At 32.7% G+C, this 19,377-nt stretch overlaps 1 protein-coding gene across 3 annotated transcripts in view; it reads right to left on the reverse strand.

The window, feature by feature from the left end:
- GGACT (gamma-glutamylamine cyclotransferase) overlaps positions 1 to 19,377 on the reverse strand; it is a 56,521-nt gene that overhangs the window by 36,596 nt on the left and 548 nt on the right. For all 3 annotated transcript variants that reach the window (XM_074299454.1, XM_074299453.1, XM_074299456.1), the window contains exon 2: positions 19,164 to 19,253. In XM_074299454.1, the coding sequence (XP_074155555.1) occupies positions 19,164 to 19,185 (22 nt within the window). In that variant the 5' untranslated portion in view covers positions 19,186 to 19,253. The remainder of the gene's footprint in view (positions 1 to 19,163; positions 19,254 to 19,377) is intronic.

Consider the following 19,377-nt stretch of genomic DNA (forward strand, 5'->3'; position numbering starts at 1 on the left):
GGCTATGCCATCCTTGCTATGCCAAGGAAACCTCTGCCCCTGGAATAATACTCTCTTCCAGTGTTATCCTTTTTTTATCCTCACTTATTTCCCTAAAGAGACTTACGCCCCTCTGTCGGGATCTCTCTACTAGAAACTTTACTTCTCTGTCAGACTTTGCCTCTTGAGGAATTCAGTCTTTTTATTCTATTCTAAGTCAGTAAAGGCTGACTTCCCAATGCCTATGATAAACTTCTTTTATCAGTCTAGCTTTTCGGGGTTCATAAATTGCTTTACATAGAATCTCTGAGCCATCAGAAAGAGGTTCCCCAAAACTCCCTACCCTTGCACCAAATCCCAAGGGGGTACAGGGGAGCCAAACCTCTCCATTTGGTTCTCTGAACCCCGAACTTGCCACTAGATTATATCATTTAATCCCTGACCACCAGGAACCCTAATTTCATTTTGGTTTCCTAAATCTTAACCTCTCCATTTGGTTCCCTGACCAAAGGGAACCCCAAAATCTAAACCTCATCAATCTGTGTTTTATTGTATTTTTATTATTTATTAACTATTTCCCAATTACATTTTAATTTGGCTCAGACCACTCAGGAGTTGTAGAGCACAAGTTTGCTTTAAGGCCTATATCACAAGCAATAAATTTGTTAAAACTTTTTAAAAATTGCATTTCACTTTATCAGAAAAGGACAAATACCAAAACAAGCTTTAATGTTTCAGTTTAAAAAAAAAAAAAAAAAAAAAAGTTAAATAGAAGTAACCTCCAAGAGATATCCTGGGTCAGAACACACTTACTCTGATCTATTACTCTTATCTCCAATAATGTTTAAAGAGAATTGATCTTTAGAAATGATCCTTATGAAAAGACAAGATTCTTAATCCAAAATCCAATTACACTTAGTATAATAAATTAGGGAAGTAAAAATTCTTTTTAGGAAAGATTCCTTACCAAAAAAATGTTTTAGCATAATCTTCAAGTATGCAGAAAATTCAATTAACCAGAATGCCAAGTTTTCCAAGAGAAATGTACATTGTGAGTACCTAAAAAAGGTGTTCTTAACAGTTTTTAAAATTGTATATACTCTTTTGGTAGTGTGATGAAGAGTATAGACCTCTTTCCAGAATGTCTATAAATAACTGAGAGAAATGCTAACTTTCAAATAGAGATTAGTAAGAAGAAAAATATCATTCCCCACCCCCCCCACCCATCCTAATTCATTCATCCCATGAAATCTATCCAAAAACCCCAGGGGAATCAGTGGGTACCAGATTCCAAGCCCCTGCATATTCAAAGAAAACAAACCTACAATTTAACCTCATTCAAAAAAATTAAAACTATCTATTGAAAGAGGAAATTCTTGTCAAGGCTTAATCCTCTTTTGCTTCATCCTTCAATGTGATTATAGATGATTCCAAAATAAATATTAATTTTATAAGGACTTTAAGTTTTTATCATTTTATGGTTGAAATTATCCTTTAGCAAAGCTATTAAACAAAAAGAATGAATGTTTTCAAATGTGGAATAAACTACATTTTTTACTTTCAACACCTGGTGTCACCAGCATAACACAGTACATTTTTATAAACACCCCATACTGTGTGTGCCAGAAAGTGAAGGCAGCTAGGACTTCAGAAAGGAATAAAGCTGTAGAAGCTCACATGAAATAATCCTTAAATATGATTTTAACCATATTTCCCAAATAATTACCATGGCCAATTTTTTAGTTTAACTCTTAATGATGTAATGAAAAGACTAAAATAACAAACATGTAATCATTTTATATAAACCATACTTCAAAAGTAATACAACCCGGGACTTGTACTTGTCAATGTGTTTTACTTAAACTCTTAACATTTAAAATTAATTTTTGTTTAAATCAAATAACATTTTAAATGTCTAGAGAATTCATTCCTTAAAAGTAGTATTAATACAAGTTTAAATACAAGTGAGAAAAGGACTCAGAAAGAACAAAATAAAAGCAATCCATTAAAAGTTAAAAGCATACTCCTTTTCACCTTATTTCAAGGATATAAGAGCAAACACTCTTAAGTAACTCACAACTTCTAAATTTAAAGTTTGGAAAGACATTATGGAATAATACTGGGAAAATAACTCTAATAGTAAGGAAGATATTAGTGTTCATTTTAGAAGTGTTCTTAATCTTCTTCACATAGTAACCATTGAGGCTGCCTTTGATGCCTGCCATCATTGTTAATGCTGAATGTGAAATTAGTAAAAGGTAAGAAAACCCCAAAATGTACTTGGGTTCCTTTTGGGATACCTTTTTATGATATAAATTTAATTTATTTATGGTATTTAATGGTGGGCTAGTTTTAAATGATTAGATGAACTCAAAAGAAAATTCTGACATATATCAGTGAGTATATATAGTGGCAGAGTGATATAATTTAAAACATAGGTGTCAAACTTGAGCTCAGGAAGGCAAAACTCCTGAAACATATTAAAGTGTAATTGGAAAATTGTAACAAATAAAAATAGAATTAAAAATAATATTAATTAGAGTTTCTCTAAATAAATATGGAACCAGCAGACATCTAAGTCTGAAATCACTAGTTTATTAGATTGTCATATAAAACAAAAATTCTAACATTGGGCTCCTTCCCTCTTCCCTATTTCCATCTCTCTGTTCCCCACCAGGCTTTCTCCGGGCATACACACCACAATTCCTTTCTATTCTATTCTGTTAGAACATAAACTCCACAGTGGAAACTTTCAGTTTTGTCTTTGTAAACCTAAAGCCTACACCACACCTGACAAATAGTAGACATTTAATAAATGACTGCTGGCTGTTGATTTATTGAAAACTATATTTCTAGACTGACTAAAAAAAGGGTAAGCACACTATACCATCCTCATATTCTCTCTAGTTTCCAGTCCTCTGCCTTAGATTAAATCACCTACTTTCTTATTTGAAGAAATTAGGTGCTCCAATCTGCAATTAAAGAATATTCCCGTAGCTCACTTCTACGAATATAAGTGGCATTCTACATGAGTAAATTTCTTAATTAAAATTAATATCCTGTTTTAATTATAATGGAAGACTAAAGCCTTATTAATTACTAACATGATCAGTTTAGATGTATCATTTACAAACCATACCAGTCACTTTTGATACTTTCTTTTTTTCTCCACACATTCAAATTGAATTTCACTTTTTCAATGCACAATCAAGAATATTAATTCCCAGCACTCACTTCATGAAACAAGACATAGAAATATCAGATCCTTATAATATTCTCTTAAGTGGTTCACTTTCCTCTTAATCCTGCTTATCCAATTTCTACTTATGTAATTTTGAAAGTAGTCAGCAAATTCTTTGCTAATAACTTGCTAAAGTTTATTTATATATATCCTTTCTTGAAGACTTTGCTTCTCTTCTTGGATTCCTTATAGAATAACCCTCAAGTAAGAATTATTTCTATTTCACAGTTAACTCCCTTAGAGAAGTTCAAAGTCTGGTCAAATACAATCACTATTATTTTAAATTAGGGCAATTCTCTAAAAGGCTTCTCCATAAACAAACAACTGAATAGGCTACTCTTCAATATGTCGATGTAGTCTAATTCAAGAAAAGAACCATCTTTTTGAATGGTTTAAATATTTGCTGAAGTATGCAGTCACTGTATTATGAGTGAACACCAAGGAAGGAAAGGAACAGTATGGCACAAGCACTACAGGCTGATAAAGCTCTCTGCCAATATAAACGGAAATTTAAAAAAAGAAGGCAATTTCTTAAGAGCACAGGATTTTAGATCTGGAAGTGATCTTTAAAAAAATTACCCAATATAATCATGAATTTACAGATGAAAAAAACTAAGTAGTCTAGACAAAACAGATGACTGAAATTTCTAACCTAATTCAAGGCAGCAGAGAAGAATTTTGACGTCATTTTGAAGGATCAAAAGACATTTATTAGGGGGGAAAAAAGAATTTCGGAAACAAGACTTTGTAACAAGGGAAGAAAACATACTTTTCAGGAGTATGCTCTCACTTTTCAAAGAAAATATTAAAGGCTTTATTGTAACAACTCTATATTCTTTATAGTAAGATTGTTCTAAAAAACTGATCATATATTTGAGGACACACTGCCACCAGGTGGCGGTAAGTGCTTCAGCAGTATGGTTTGGACAATCAGATTTAAGTGTAGATGTGCTTAATTAACTCTAAGAATGATTAACTTTCCCATTTATCAGTCTTTTAAAACTTTTTTTTTTAAGAAGCTGCTCTTGATACAATATTACAATACATAAAGGGAAATTAAATTCTACATTATCCTGAAAAATTTGAAGTCATAAGTCTTAGATTCAAATCCTAACTGTGCTACTTGTCACCAGTGCAATCATGGGGCAAATCATTTCTCTAAAAGCCCTAAGTTACTCATCTGTAAAAAGTTAAATGAGAATATGTGTAGTCTCTTTCTGTTCTAAATTTATTAAGTTCCTTACTAATACACAATTTCTACCTAATCTTAGGCATATAACTTGATCATAAGTTTGCTTTGTGAAAATGATAAATCCCAAAGTGAATGTGAGGAAATGGAAACATTAATGTACTACTATTGGTGGAGTTATCTGATCCAACCATTCTGAAGAGAAATTTGGAGGTTTTCCCAAAGTACTATAAAACTGTATATCTTATAATTCAAAACACTACTGCTAGATCTTTATTCCAAAGAAATCAAAGAAGAAAAAAAAAAAGTGGGAGAAAAAAGACCTAAATGACAAAAAGATTTATAACAGTTCTTTTTGTGGTGTCCAAGAATTGGAAATTGAGGGAATGCCCATCAACTGGGAAATGGCTAAATAAGCTGTGGTATATGATTGTAATGGAATATTATGAAAATGCTATATATTACATAAGAAATGACGAGCAGGATGATTTCAGAAAAACCTAGAAAGACTTCCATGAATTGTTGCAGAATGAAGCAAATTGACAAAACATTGTACATAGTAACAACAATATTATACAATGAAATTAACTATAATCAGCAAGCCAGTGATCCAAGACAATCCCAAAGGAATGGTAATGATAAACACAGTGCTATCAGCTCCCAGAGGAAAAAAAAAAACTGATAGAATTCGAATACAGACCAAAGCATACTATTTTTCACTTTTTTTTGTTTGAGTTTTCTTATATAAAATGATTAATAAGGAAATATGTTTTACATGACTGTAAATGTATAAGCTATATTTGACTGCTTTTTACCATTGAAGTGAGAGGGGGGTTGAGGGAAATAGAATTTTAACACAAAACTTTTTTTAAAAAAGGTTAAAAATTGTGTTTGCATGTAATTGGAGGATATATGTAGATATGTGTATGTGTATATGTGTTTATATATATATATTTACATATAGTATGTGTATATGTGTATATATATATATATATATATATATATATATACATACATACACAAAGGTTGGTTTGTTTTTTAAAAAAATGGTTTCACCAAATTACTTCAAACCAGCCTGATAATGAAAATTGTCTAGATCATTCATCCTGAATTGATTAAAAACTTTCACACACAAAGGCAAAAAATTCCCATAATACAAATTTTTCCATTTCATACCACATGCTTTAAAAAAATAGATATATAATGAACATATAACTTTCAAAACTGTCCTAATTATCTGTACTTCCTTTCATTTTATTTAAAAATGTTTTAATGGCCCTCTTTTGGGGAGTCATCACAACTACTAATTTTTCTCCCCTATACTTACTACCCCTCCCTCCAAATAAAAACAAAGAGGAAAAAAGTCCTTGAAACAAATAAGCATAGTCAAGTTGAACAAATCCACATAATGGTCATGTCCAAAAATGTCTATTTTGTTATGTATCATTAACTAATCATCTCATTCATGGGATGACATTTTTCTGGTTTTTTGGTGATGTGGCTGGTTCCTGCTTTTATCAGAATTTTAAAGTTTTTCAACACTACTTTTCTTTACAGTGTTGTATAATGCTTTCATAATTTCACATACTTCATTCTACAACAATTCATACTTCCAAGAGTCTAAAATTTTCTTTGTTATTTCTTATGAAACAATGTTCCATTTCATTCATAAAATCTGTACATATTTATGTATATGTACACTCCATAACCTAATTGATAAATATACTCTGCTTCTATTTCTTTACTTTTTATAATCCCCTTTTCACAGTCAATAAGTTTGCTTTATACAATGGTACCTCAGCACTTGACTGCTTCAAAACTTGTTCAATTCAGTATTCTATGTAATTTGGAAAACAAAGCTTCAACATTTGATGCTTGCTTAGCATTCTCCACACTTGGTTGTCTGGGTTTAGCTGTAAGATGAGATTGGCCAGGCCTAGTGCCTAGCTCTCATTGCAGCTGATATTATCCGTGGCTGATATTATCCACGGCTGATATTATCCACAGCCCGTGGGAAGTCCCACTAAAGGCAGCAATGAACAGAATTGTTAACTTGCCCATAATGCTGAGGTTGTGCAAGTCAGTGGCCAGGTCACAGGGTAGTTCCTGCAGGCCATTGTGGCTGCAGCAGTCTCCTGTCTCCCCAGTCATACTGGAAGAAGCATGGAGTGGCCACATCATGCTCAGCAGGAGAAGCAGCAAGTTGTACCCACAAGCAGCAAAGGTGGGAGCCCCCAACCCCAGACAGTGGCCAGAGCTTGTGTGGGCACAGGGAAGGGAGAGTATAAAGATTAGGGTTCTTCTCAGAAAGTGAGGTGGGTCAATGGAAGAGCAAGAGTGGGCTGGCTTGTTTCTCTGCAGCTAGAACCCCACTTCACCCTTTATAGAGTATACATGTGTAGCTATGGAAAACATTTCCACAATTACTCATGGTATGAAAGAAAACATAGATGTAAAAAACCCTCAAGAAAAAAATATACCTCAGTCTCTATTCAGATACTATGAGTTCTTTCTCTGGGTATGGATAGCATTTTTCATTTTAAGTCTGTCAGAGTTGTCTTGGATCATTATATTGCAGAGAATAAGTCATTCATAGCTGTTATATTACAGTTATATTACATATAACATATTATAGTGTAACAATATATAACATAATATAATATTGCTGTTAACTTTATAGACAGTACATTTCACAGTTCATGGAAATCTTTCCAGGTTCTTCTGAGAGCCTCCTGCTCATCATTTCTTATAACACAATAACATTCTTTCATAATCACATACTAGAATTTATTCAACCATTCCCCAATTGATGTGCATCCCGACACTTTCCAATTGTTTGCCCCAATTAAAATTAATGTATAATCTATATCAAATTGCTTACAAATTCAAAGGAACTTAATCTACAACTCTATATTTCACTCTCTTTATTAAAAGAATGGACCAGAACACCACAACATACCAGCAATAGACAAATTTCTATTAAAATAAATTCATTGCAGGTTTCAACTCAAGTACATTCTTACCTCAAGCAAAAATCAATAAGACAATATTACAAGTAAAGAATTACAGCAATCTAGTACTGAAGTGGAATTTAGTTTATGCTATTATTAGGTATGCTATTAAGTCCATGGCCTTCACCATTCTTCATGGCTCTTCCTTCAAAATTGAAGCAATACTCACATTTGCTTACTAGTAACTTTTCTGTTTCAGTGGGCCTAATGCCCACTAATACCAAATCTTTTTATTTTGGCTCCTATATAAGTGGTCCAATGCTTATTTTTACATCTCATTTAAAGAATTGCAATGCAAACTATATTTTTCTAAAAGCATAATTGATTCATCAGCAATGTTGCTTATTCTGTAACACTGCTCATAACATTTAACCTCTTAGGTTCATTTTTCTCAGGTGCCAAATGGGACATCATGATAGCACCTGTCTCATGAAATTGCTTGCTAACCTTAAAGCACTAAACAAATGTGAGAAATTATTTCAAACTGTTAAAGATAACCAAATCAATATAAATAACAAACTATGATGAATAACCATACCCTGACACTACCAGATCAAGCATTGATGGGGTCTGCTGGAAGGAGGAATAGGGAAGAAGGAAGTTAAAGGAGCTGGAAGCTCACACCCTAACCATATAAAATTCTTATAGTCCTCTGAAGCTTCCAGAAACTTTCTCTGAAATTCTCCCTTAAATCATACCAAATGGTTTTAAGCCACTTGTGAAACCTGTATAAATACTTTACCAAGAGACATGAGTGTCCACAAATCCCTCCCTTTCCAAATTGCTGCAATTGTACCAATTAATTTGAATTAAAAAGTAAATGCTTTGGGGAGGGTTAAGGAATACGGTACTCTTAGTTATTCATCTATCCAAGGTTGGAAAAGCAAGTTAATTAACTAATTAATGTTAGATTTGAAATGAAAAAGCAAAAGTTATTTTTGTAGCATGGGATAATTTGTGAAAAGGCAATATATTCTCCTGACAGGACATGGCAAGGTGAGACTGGTCGAGACCTCTACAGAGGGTGGATCTCAGGAGTTTGACATAACTTGGATTTGAGACCATAGAGCTAAACTGATCTTTATAGGAATTTTCTATCTGCTTGCTCCAGGGATCAATTCTTTAATTTCTTTTGGTACAAAACAATATTCAGGGTCTCATCAATACTAAAATGGAAACAGATTTTGAAATCTCTTATGCTTTTAACTCTTCTAGCTACAACTGATAGAGTCCTCCTTAACTTGGAAGTTCTAGAAGAACTAATCAATGGGGGGGGGGGGGGGGAGAGAGACTAGAAGTAAAAGGCATTGCCCAAAGAAATAGTCCTAGGTGGAATGAGCTTCCAAAATAAAGAGGTTTCTATGGCACAATAGACAAAATCTTGCCTGGAGAGAAATGAGAGGGTTGGTAGAGAAACTTGAGCACACACACTTAAGCCAAAAGAGAAGGAAGATGGACTGCAAAAGAAACTAAGAAAAAATGGCTAAACAGGTAGGAACAGGAAGAGAACTAGTAGAACTAGAATTGCAGAAGCCAAGGGTGGAAGCATTTATTTATGAGGAGGTAATGGTCTCAAGTGTCAAAAACTACAAGGAGATTTTAAAAAATGGATACACTTGAGAAGAGCTTAGCATTTGGAGCTTAGCAACTAAAGAATCTTTTTTTTTCCCTTTTTTTAAAATTAATTTTATAATTATAAAAAAATTTTTGACTACATATGCATGAGTAATTTTTTTTATAACATTATCCCTTGTATTCATTTTTCCAAATTTTCCCCTCTCTCCCTCTACTCCCTCCCCTAGATGACAGGCAATCCCATACATATTACATGTGTTACAGTATAACCTAAATACAATATATGTGTGTAAATCCAATTTTCTTGTTGCATGTTAAGAATTGGATTCCGAAGGTATAAGTAACCTGGGTAGATAGACAGTAGTGCTAACAATTTACATTCAATTCCCAGTGTTCCTTCTCTGGGTGTAGTTATTTCTATCCATCATTGATCATTGATCTTCTTTATGTGGAAAATATCCACTTCCATCAGAATATATCTTCATATAGTATTGCAACTAAAGAATCTTAATAAAATTGGAGATAACAATTTCAATTTGAATGAGTGAGTACAAAACTCTAGTGCCAGGTTCTGAAGTAAGCAAGATAAGAAAATATAGGCACTATCTAGGAACACTACTTTAAGCCTGAAACAGAGAAAAGAAACAGTGAGGTAACTTGAGGGAATGCAGGATCAAGTGAAGGTGTATCTAAAATGGGAGAGAGAAGTCCCTGGATCAGAATGGCTCAAGTGAGCCTGGCTGGGCTACAGAAGAAGACAAAAACAAATCCCAACAAGAGATGATGATGAGGGTGATGAGGATTATCCCAAAAGTGAGAAATAGATATAAGCAAAGATCAGCATCTAAAGTAGATCACCAAGATATTAGAAAAGAGTCAAGGAATAAGGCCAAGCATATGTCTACCAACAATCAGAACTGAATCAACAAAAGCATTAAGACCATAAAAGGGTCAGTGTAACCCATCCAAGAGTGTAAGAAAGGCAAAGTTTGCCCCAGCATGAAGTTGTAATCAAAGAAATTAAAGCAGAAAATGAGTAAAACTGAAGAAAACACTGAATGCAAAATAAAATACTGTGGATCTAAATCCACAGAATCCCAAAAGGTAAAGGGAAAAGAAAAAAAGAAATTCCACAGCTAGCAAGTAAAGTCTCAGAGAAAACAAAACAAAACAAACAACAACAACAAAACAAAACAAAACAAAACAAAAAACCTAGGCTGGCCACAGTGAAAAACTAAATTATAGCTCTTAATTTAAAAACTGATAAAAGAATAAATAGCAAGAAAGAAAAATTTAAGTAATACACATCCTAATAAACAGAAGGGATCAAATGGAACTCAATAATTCCATAACAAAACATTGGGAAAAAAAAGTTAAATAAACTATCTACTACCAAAAACAGGTCAAGGAGAAATAATATAAACTCCCAGAAAATCATGACCAAACAAAAACATCTGAAAACCCTAACACAAGAAATCATAAAAGAAAATTATTTATACTTATTAGAACCAGAGGGTAAATTAAGAATAGAATCCACTAATCATGTCAATTTAAAAAACCTTAAAAATGAAATCAGAGCTGAGTGAAATGAGCAGGACCAGGAGATCCTTATATACGTCAACAACAATACTATATGATGATCAATTCTGATGGACAAGGCCCTCTCCAACAATGAGATGAGACAAATCAGTTCCAATAGAGTAGTAATGAACTGAACCAGCTACACCCAGTGAAAGAATTCTGGGAGATGACTATGAACCACTACATAGAATTCCCAATCCCTCTTATTTTTGTCCACCGGTATCTTTGATTTCCTTCACAGGTTCACTGTACACTATTTCAAAGTCTGATTCTTTTTGTACAGCAAAATAACTATGTACATGTATACATATACTGTCTTTAATTTACACTTTAACATATTTAGTTAGCATGTATTGGTCAACCTGCCATCTGGAGGAGGGGATGGGGGGAAGGAGGGGAAAAGTTGGAACAAAACGTTTTGCAACTGTCAATGCTCCATGCATATATCTGGTAAATAAAAAGCTATAATTTAAAAAAAAAATGAAATCAGAATGGCTGGCCAAAATACAAAGCCTCCATATCAAAGAAAAAATGCTGCAAGTAACCAGAAAGAAATATCTAAATGATATAACTGATGTCATGCTTTAGGAGAAGCACTAAATGTTGGGGTTTGGTCATATGAAGAATTCACAACTGGCAAGAGATAGGTTTATTTAGGAGGTTACAGAAAAATGAAGGTATACAATAGACAACAAGAATGGTATATATGAAACAGAGTGGGAAAGCATATAATTATTAAGAATGGGGTTTTAACAATTACTGATGGAAAGGGCAAATTCCTTAGTGAAGAAAGGATTCAAAAGGAGAGACATTACATGGCACGGGGGAGAAGGGATAAGGGGAAAGACAGCATGAGAAAAGATGTTGTGGCGAACTGACCCAAAGAAGTGCAGCAAAGATGGCATGGGCCATAAGCAGATTTAGAGGAGAAATTTAACCTCTGGGACATTTCTGACAGGACATAGATAGATAAAGCTGACCATGACCCCCATTGAGGACGGGCCTCAAGGGTCTGACATAACTTGGAAACCTAGAAAGATAAAGACAATTGAGCACTTGGAAATTTTTCTTACTCCCATTAATATTAAAGTTTTCTCAAAGATGATCACTAATTTGTCCTATATATGTCATGAGTATTGTGTCTCCTATTAGACTGTGAACTTCTTGAAAGCAGAGGTAATTTTTATCATATTTTGCCTCTCCAGTGTTTAGTACAACTCCTGGTATATGATATGTACTTAACAAATATTTTATTTGTTGATTTGACTAAATGATTAAATGTTTATACAATAACTAGTGGAGGAAGAAGAAATAAAATATTATCTATATTAATTTTAGTTATGTAATATCAAACCAAAACTATTGTCTTCAAAGGATTCCTAAATTATTAAAACACATACATGCGCATATATACACACACAAAGACCTTGATGTCCTTTTTTTCTGTTTTCCTTTGAGATTTTTGGGCCAGAGATGGGGTAAGGAATATTGTACACTAGGGAAGAAATGAGGAACAAGGGAAAGTTATTTTGAATAACTTACTTGAAAAAAAGACAGGTAGGAAGAGCTGTGGATAAGAGTCAACTCATATTTAAACACAGAAGGGTTATATAGAAAGGTTACATATAGAGATTATATAGAGGGTTTTATATATTATATATATATATATATATATATATATATATATATATATATATATATATATATACATATATAAACGTGCACATATACAGAATTTTGTGCAGATATAAAGTTCACAAAGGAAGCAAGCAGAAATATGAAGGCACCTAGGAAGTCTCAAAGTCCCAAGGGAAATTCTCCTTCAGATGATAAAAGAGAATAAAGCGAAAAAGGTCTGTCATAGGTATGAGATGTTATCTCAAAAGTTGTCTTAATTTGTATTTCTCTAATCAATAATGATTTAGAACTTTTTTTCCATATAATTATATATGGCTTTTATTTCTTCATTCAAAAATGCCTGTTCATATCCTTTGATCATTTATCAATTGGGAAATGACTCATATTCTTATAAATTTGACAGTTTTCTAAATATCTGAGATATGAAAACTTCATCTGATAAACTAAAATTTTCCCCTAATTTTCTTCTTTCCTTCTAGTTTTGGCTATATTTGGTTTCATTTGTTGAAAAACTTTTTAATGTAACCAAAATTATCCATTTTTTCATTTATTCAAAATTATTTTACCATCCATTAAATCTGACAAGCTAAATAAATGACACCTACCTTTTATGTCTAGGTCATATACACATTTTGACCACATCTTGGTAAATGGTATAGTATTGGTCTACACCTAGTTTCTACTAGACTGCTTCCTAATTTTCTGACTTTTTTTTTTTTTTTTTTTTTTTTACCAAAGAGTGAATTCTTATTCCAAAAGCTTAAATTGTCACATGTGTCAAACATAGATTACTAAAATTACTTATTATTGTGTACTGTTGTCTATGTCTACTCTGTTCCATTGATCTACCTTTCTATTTCTAAGCCACCCCCCAGGGAATTTTGATATTACCCTTTTAATACAATTTAAGATTGGGTATTGCTAGACCCATTTCCTTTCTATTATTTTTTCATTAATTCCTTTGCTATAAAAGATTAAAAGCTTTTTGTTCTTCCAAATGAATTACTATTTTTCCTAGCTCAATGAAATAAATTTTGGCAATTTAATTGGGATGGCATTGAATAAGTAGATTAGCTTAAGTAAAACTGTCATTCTTATAGCAACTCAGCCATCAACATTAATAACTAATTTTAATTAATATTCTCTAATTATTTCAATCTGATTTTATTTGTGTATAAAGTATTTATAATTTTGTTCATGTAGTTCTTAAGTTTGTTCTGGCATCTTTATTCCCTGGTATTTATGCTATCTAAAATTATTTTAAATATTTTACTCCCTTTTCTCCCAAAGTTTTTTTTGGTAATATACAGAAATGCTGGTGTGGGCTAATTTTCGATCCACTACTTTGATAAAATTATTCATTGTTTCAACTAACTTTTCAGTTGAAATCTCTTATTTTCCAAAAAATACCATCACATTATTTGCAAAAAAAGTTTTATTACTTCATTGTCCATTTTGACTCCTTCAACTTCTTTTTCTTCTCTTATTGCTATTGGTAACATTTCAAATACAATATTGTATAATATTGATGATAATGAGCATCCATTTCACTCCTTATCTTATTGGGAAGGTTCTAGTTTTATTTCCATTATAGACAATGCTTGCTGATGATGTGAGATAAATACTACCTATCATTTTAAAGAAGGCTCCATTTATTCCTATGCTCTCTAGTGTTTTAAATAGGAATGAGTGCCGTATTTTGTCAAAAGCTTTTTCTGCATCAAGATATTCATATGATTTCTGTTGGTTTTGTTATTGATATGTTCAATTATATTGATAGTTCTCTTAATATTGAACTAACCCTGTATTTCTGATATAAATCTCACTTTGGTCATCCTGGTGATAAATTGTTATTATCTCCTAATAAACACATTCAATTACCTATAGAAATCTATCTTACTCTATAGTGAAGTAGGAAGGAAGGGTACAAGAAAAAGTGATAGAGGAGAAAGCTGATAGAAGGGAGGACAGATAAAGGGAAGCAGTGGTCAGAAGCAAAACACTGGCGAGGAAGAACAGGGTGAAAGGAGAAAGAGAAAAATATAAACAGGAAAAATAGGATGGAAAGAAATATACAATGAATAATTATAACTGCGAAAGTGAATAGAATGAACTCTCCCATAAAATGGAAATGGATAGTAAGGTGAATTAAAACTAGAATCCTACAATATATTATTAAGAAACACAGTTGATACAGAGAGATACACATTGAGTAAAGATAAAAATCTGGAGAACAATTTGGAACTCTGCTCAAAGGGCCATCAAACTGTGCATACCCTTTGATCAGGCAATGCCGCTATTAACCAAAAAGATCAGGAGAAAAAAAAAAAGAAAAGTACATATATATATATATATCTTTTTGTTGCGGCAAAAAATTGTCAATAGAGGGGAATAGTTTGTGTTAAGTTATGGTACACTGTGCTATAAGAAATGACAAGCAGGTGGTTTTCAGAAAAACCTGGAAAAACATACATGAACTTATGCTGAGTGAAGTGAATAGAATCAGGAGAACATTGTACTCAGTAATAGTAATTCTGTAGTGATCCAATATGAATGACTTCTCAGCAATATGATGATTTAAAACAATTCCAAAGGACTCAAGAAGGAAAATGTTATCCACTTTCAGGGATAGCTTTCAGAGAAAAAAAACTGATGGTCTGAATGCAAATCTAAGCATACTATTTTCAGTGTTCATGGATTATTCTTTTTGGTCTGTTTCTTCTTTGATAACAGAACTCACATTGAAATATGTTTTTCAAGATTGGACACAGCATATCAAATTACCTACATCTTAAGAAAGGGGAGAAATTTCAAATTCAAAAATCATTTAAGAAATAAATTTTAAAAGTCAACTGTTAATTACTATGTAATAAAAATTGTCTTTATATATAATTGGAAAAAATAAAATACTATTAAAAAAGAAAAACATGCAAAGACTTGCATAAAATGAAGAGTGAAATGAACTAAACCTAGAAAACATTGTTGTAAATGGTAACAATAATGTTCTAAGAATAATTGTGAGCAACTAAGCTATTTTGATTATTACAAATATTCAAATAAACTTACAAAGGACCTATGAAGGAAGATGTGATCTACTTCCAGAGAAAAAACTGACAAAGTTAGCACAATATGGTTTTTATGTGTGTGTGCGCGTGTGTGTGTATATATATGTGCATGCATACAGAAGGAGAAAAAGAAGAGAGGGAAAGAGAAAGGAAGAGAGGAAAAAAAAAAGAGAAAGATCTGTAATGATGGCCTTTTCTAATGTCGGGCAGGGAATTTATAAGTTAAAATGTAACCAAAAAATGTAATTTAATTTATATATACATAATACACACAAATATATGATAGATATACATATATATTCACAAACACATATATAAACACATGTTATATATAAAATCTCATTTGAACTTCAAAATAACTTGTACAAATAAATGCTATTATTATTATCTCTTTTATAGTTAGGGAAATTGAGATTAAAAGAGAATAAGTAAATTTCTCAGGACCATACAACTATTAAGTGATTTAAGTAGGAGTTAAATTCCAGCCTTCTTGATTCTAATACCAGGCATCTAATAAGCTACCAAGGTGACTATTAATGAATGTGGAGGGAAGAGGGAGTTAAAAAAAAGGGAACATAAAGTATAAGAAAATATGACACAGGAATAAACAGCTAACAATTATAACTATGAATATAAATGCATGAATTTTCCCATAAAAAGAAGAGCAAATGAACAGATATAAACAAATATGGCTGTTTACAAGAAGCAAAAGAATTCATTCAAAACTGAATGAACTGAACCAAATTTATTATGCTTGAGAAAAATTCAAAAATCAAGGGCAGTGAAGGGATTGAGGATTAGAATCAAGATTCAATCAAAACAAATCAAGTAAAAACAAATATTGTTTTAAAAGTTAGAGAAAACATTATGCCTAAAAATATGATTAAAATATCAATAATTAACACATGCAAACAGTCTTTTATCTAAGTATCAAAAGAGGAAAACCTCAAAATTACAAGAAATAGCAAAATTATGAAACTGAGAAACCTTAACATGCTAGCTTTCTGACCTAGAGAAGTCCAACCAAAACAAACAGGAAGAAATTGAATAAATTTTTAGAAAGGTTAGATATCTGGTGTGACCAACTTTCGAGCTTCGACATAAAGACCTACTAAGCGAACGCAGAAATATTAAAAAAAAAAAAAAATCCTTTATTGACCACAATGCAATACAATTAATCTTCAACAATGAACATTTGAAGAGAAGAATCAAACTTAAATAGAAATGAATTTTATGTTTAAAAACTGGTAGGGCAAAAAACCAAACCACAATAATATTATAAGGGAAAGATTTTATGATTTATTTGTGAGAGTAAGGGAAATAGCTCATAGGAATATGAAAAAAGGGAAAGAAAAGAGTGTTAACTCAAACATTTTTAAAAACAGGAAAAGAAAATTTAGAAAAGGACACATGCAAACAAGAGTGTTGGATTTAGCAAGTTAAATTGAGATGTAATTATTTTTAAATCCAAACTGTATATAAAAGATTTACAATGTCATATACAATTCGCTTTTTCTGTCCTTTGTGAAAAGATATGTTATTTATTGATTTTTGTCAAGTGCAGAATAAAAAAGAAACTTTTTTAATCAGATGGAATAGGTGGCAAGAAAGTGAAGAGAGAGAGAGAGAGAGAGAGAGAGAGAGAGAGAGAGAGAGAGAGAGAGAGAGAGAGAGAGCAAAAGATCAAAGAAAAAAGATAACAATTGACTGAGCCAAACTCCTAAGTATAGGCAAGGGTTCTCAAACTACAGCCCGCGGGCCAGACGCAATTCCACTGAGTTTATGCTGCTTGCCAGGTTATGGCAGAGGGATGGAGACAGTGTGAGGTTTTGTTTTTACTATAGTCCAGCCCTCCAACAGACTGAGAGATAGTGAACTGGCCCCCTATTTAAAAAGTTTGAGGATTACTGGTGTAGAGGTTTTGGTAATAGAAAGCCCACCTCTTCATTAGAACTGAAATAAAGAATGTTTGAGATCTGGAGAGATAAGAAGCAAAACATAATAAATAACATCTCAGGGAAGTAAGTTCTCTTTCTGCTGAAAGAGGTCTGAAAGACAGAGGGTTAGAAGGCAAGAAGAGAGAAAGAGAAGAAGCAAAGGTGAGGGAAAGAAAAACATCTATTGATGAAAGTTGTCATTTAATCCTTTACCAACTTTATCTTTTCATTTTGTACTATACACATTTTAAAACAATTCATACATCCCAAGGATTTTCCAGAGTTCACTCTGGTTAGGGAAATTCTGGCCTAATTGTTCCAGGCATTTTCACATCTTTAACCAATGGATCCATTCCATTTAAATAGCAAATTTAAGTCTTCTTTCCCAGAGAAAGATATATATGAGTGATCAGCAAACATATAATCTATTTAAACTTTTAGTGTTTCATATTTCCTTAATTAAAAAAAAATGCTGAAATCAGAATATCTTAAAGACTCACTGACCCAGATTCAAAAAAAGAGCCAAACAAGTGTTTGCTTCAGGGATGAAAACAAGGAAGGGTAGACAGAAAAATATATAAAATATAAATCTATTGTCCCAGATATAACAATACATCAGGAGAGGGTTGAATAATAGAAACTTCATAGTCTTATCTCAGGCACAAAATTAGATAATGTACTATTTCAGCTCTAACATTCAAAGAGCTTCTTAGTGACAAATCAATCTACAAACTGATTTAGTGACAAATAAAATCTAATAGCTAAGTGACCTTCCCTCTTTCCTGCTTGATCTGTGCATATTGGGACCATGCAATAACTAACTGAAGTAAATTGCCAAGGAAGAAAGAGTGATAGGAAAGTTGGGGAAAAGAAGGCTAGAAAGTGACTAATGGACATTTCATAATGTATCTAAAAGATGGAATATCCTGGGGCAGCTATGTGGTGCAGTGAATAGAGCACCAGCCCTAAAATCAGGAGGACCCCAGTTCAAATGTGACCTCAGACACTTAACACTTCCTACCTGTGTGACCCTGGGCAAGTCACTTAACATCCCAACTGCCTCAGAAAGCAACCAAAAAAAAATGAAATATCCTAAGAGAATGTAAAGAGTCTCAGAATATCTAATTTTCAAATTCATGGGATATTTACCCACTAATAAACAAGTTAAGCTGCTTATCTGTTTCCTCATGTAAACAGGGTATAATAAAACCTTTACTATCTACTTCAAAAAGTTATTGCAAATCTCAAGAGATAGTAAGCAAATTATAAATCACTATATACTCAATAAATGTGTGTGTGCGTGTGTAAAATAAACACTCTGAAAATTATAAACCACTATATAAGTCAACTTAGCTTGTTTGTGGGTTTTTTTTTTGTTGTTTTGTTTTTTTTCATTACCTTTGATATCCCCAGGACTATATTCCTGTGTCTGTGCTTTGTTCATTACATTTACTAGGGTACAATCTGGTGCTATTGAAACATCTCAAATGTGAGAAATGGATTATTTTTTTGGTTTCCACAGTTATAAAAATTAAACGGGAGAAATGAAACAAATTAGACAACTTAGACCCAAAACAATGTCAGAATGCAAACTCCTTAGGGGCAGGGATTTTACGAGGGGGATGGTAGTTTGAGGTTGAAAAGGAACTTTTTGGTTTTTTGCGTTTAACTTTGCATTGTAGAAGCTCCCTTGGTGTATTCCAGGTGGGGAAATGGCTGTGGATCCCACATTTTAGTTTTGGGCTCTTTTGTAACTGGGAAAATTCCCGCTAGAAGCGCTGAAGTCTCTGCTTTAGGGTCTCTGTAAACCTGCTAAGAATTGTTCACCCTTGCACCCCCTTGGTGACCCCGTGACCCTGGAAATGTCCTTTCTTTTTTTTTTTTTTTTTTTTGCCTCTCCTAACCCTTCTCTGATTGGTAACTGGATGGAGGGGCAGTGACCCTTACCATACGTCAATGAAAAGATCATCCCCCCGATGGGAATTCATGCCTTTCCATCCCATTCAGTCTGTTTTTTAGCTATTCTTCCTTTGTTGCCTGTGGAAATAGAAATAAAACCAATGTTCTTTTATCAAGTTTTATCCGTTTTTTTGTCTCCTAGGCAAGTGGGGAAACTGCAATTCTGACCACCTGGAAACCACTAAAAACTATTTATTTCTTC

This window comes from Sminthopsis crassicaudata, chromosome 3 (genome assembly GCF_048593235.1).
Source record: "Sminthopsis crassicaudata isolate SCR6 chromosome 3, ASM4859323v1, whole genome shotgun sequence".
NCBI lineage: Eukaryota > Metazoa > Chordata > Mammalia > Dasyuromorphia > Dasyuridae > Sminthopsis > Sminthopsis crassicaudata.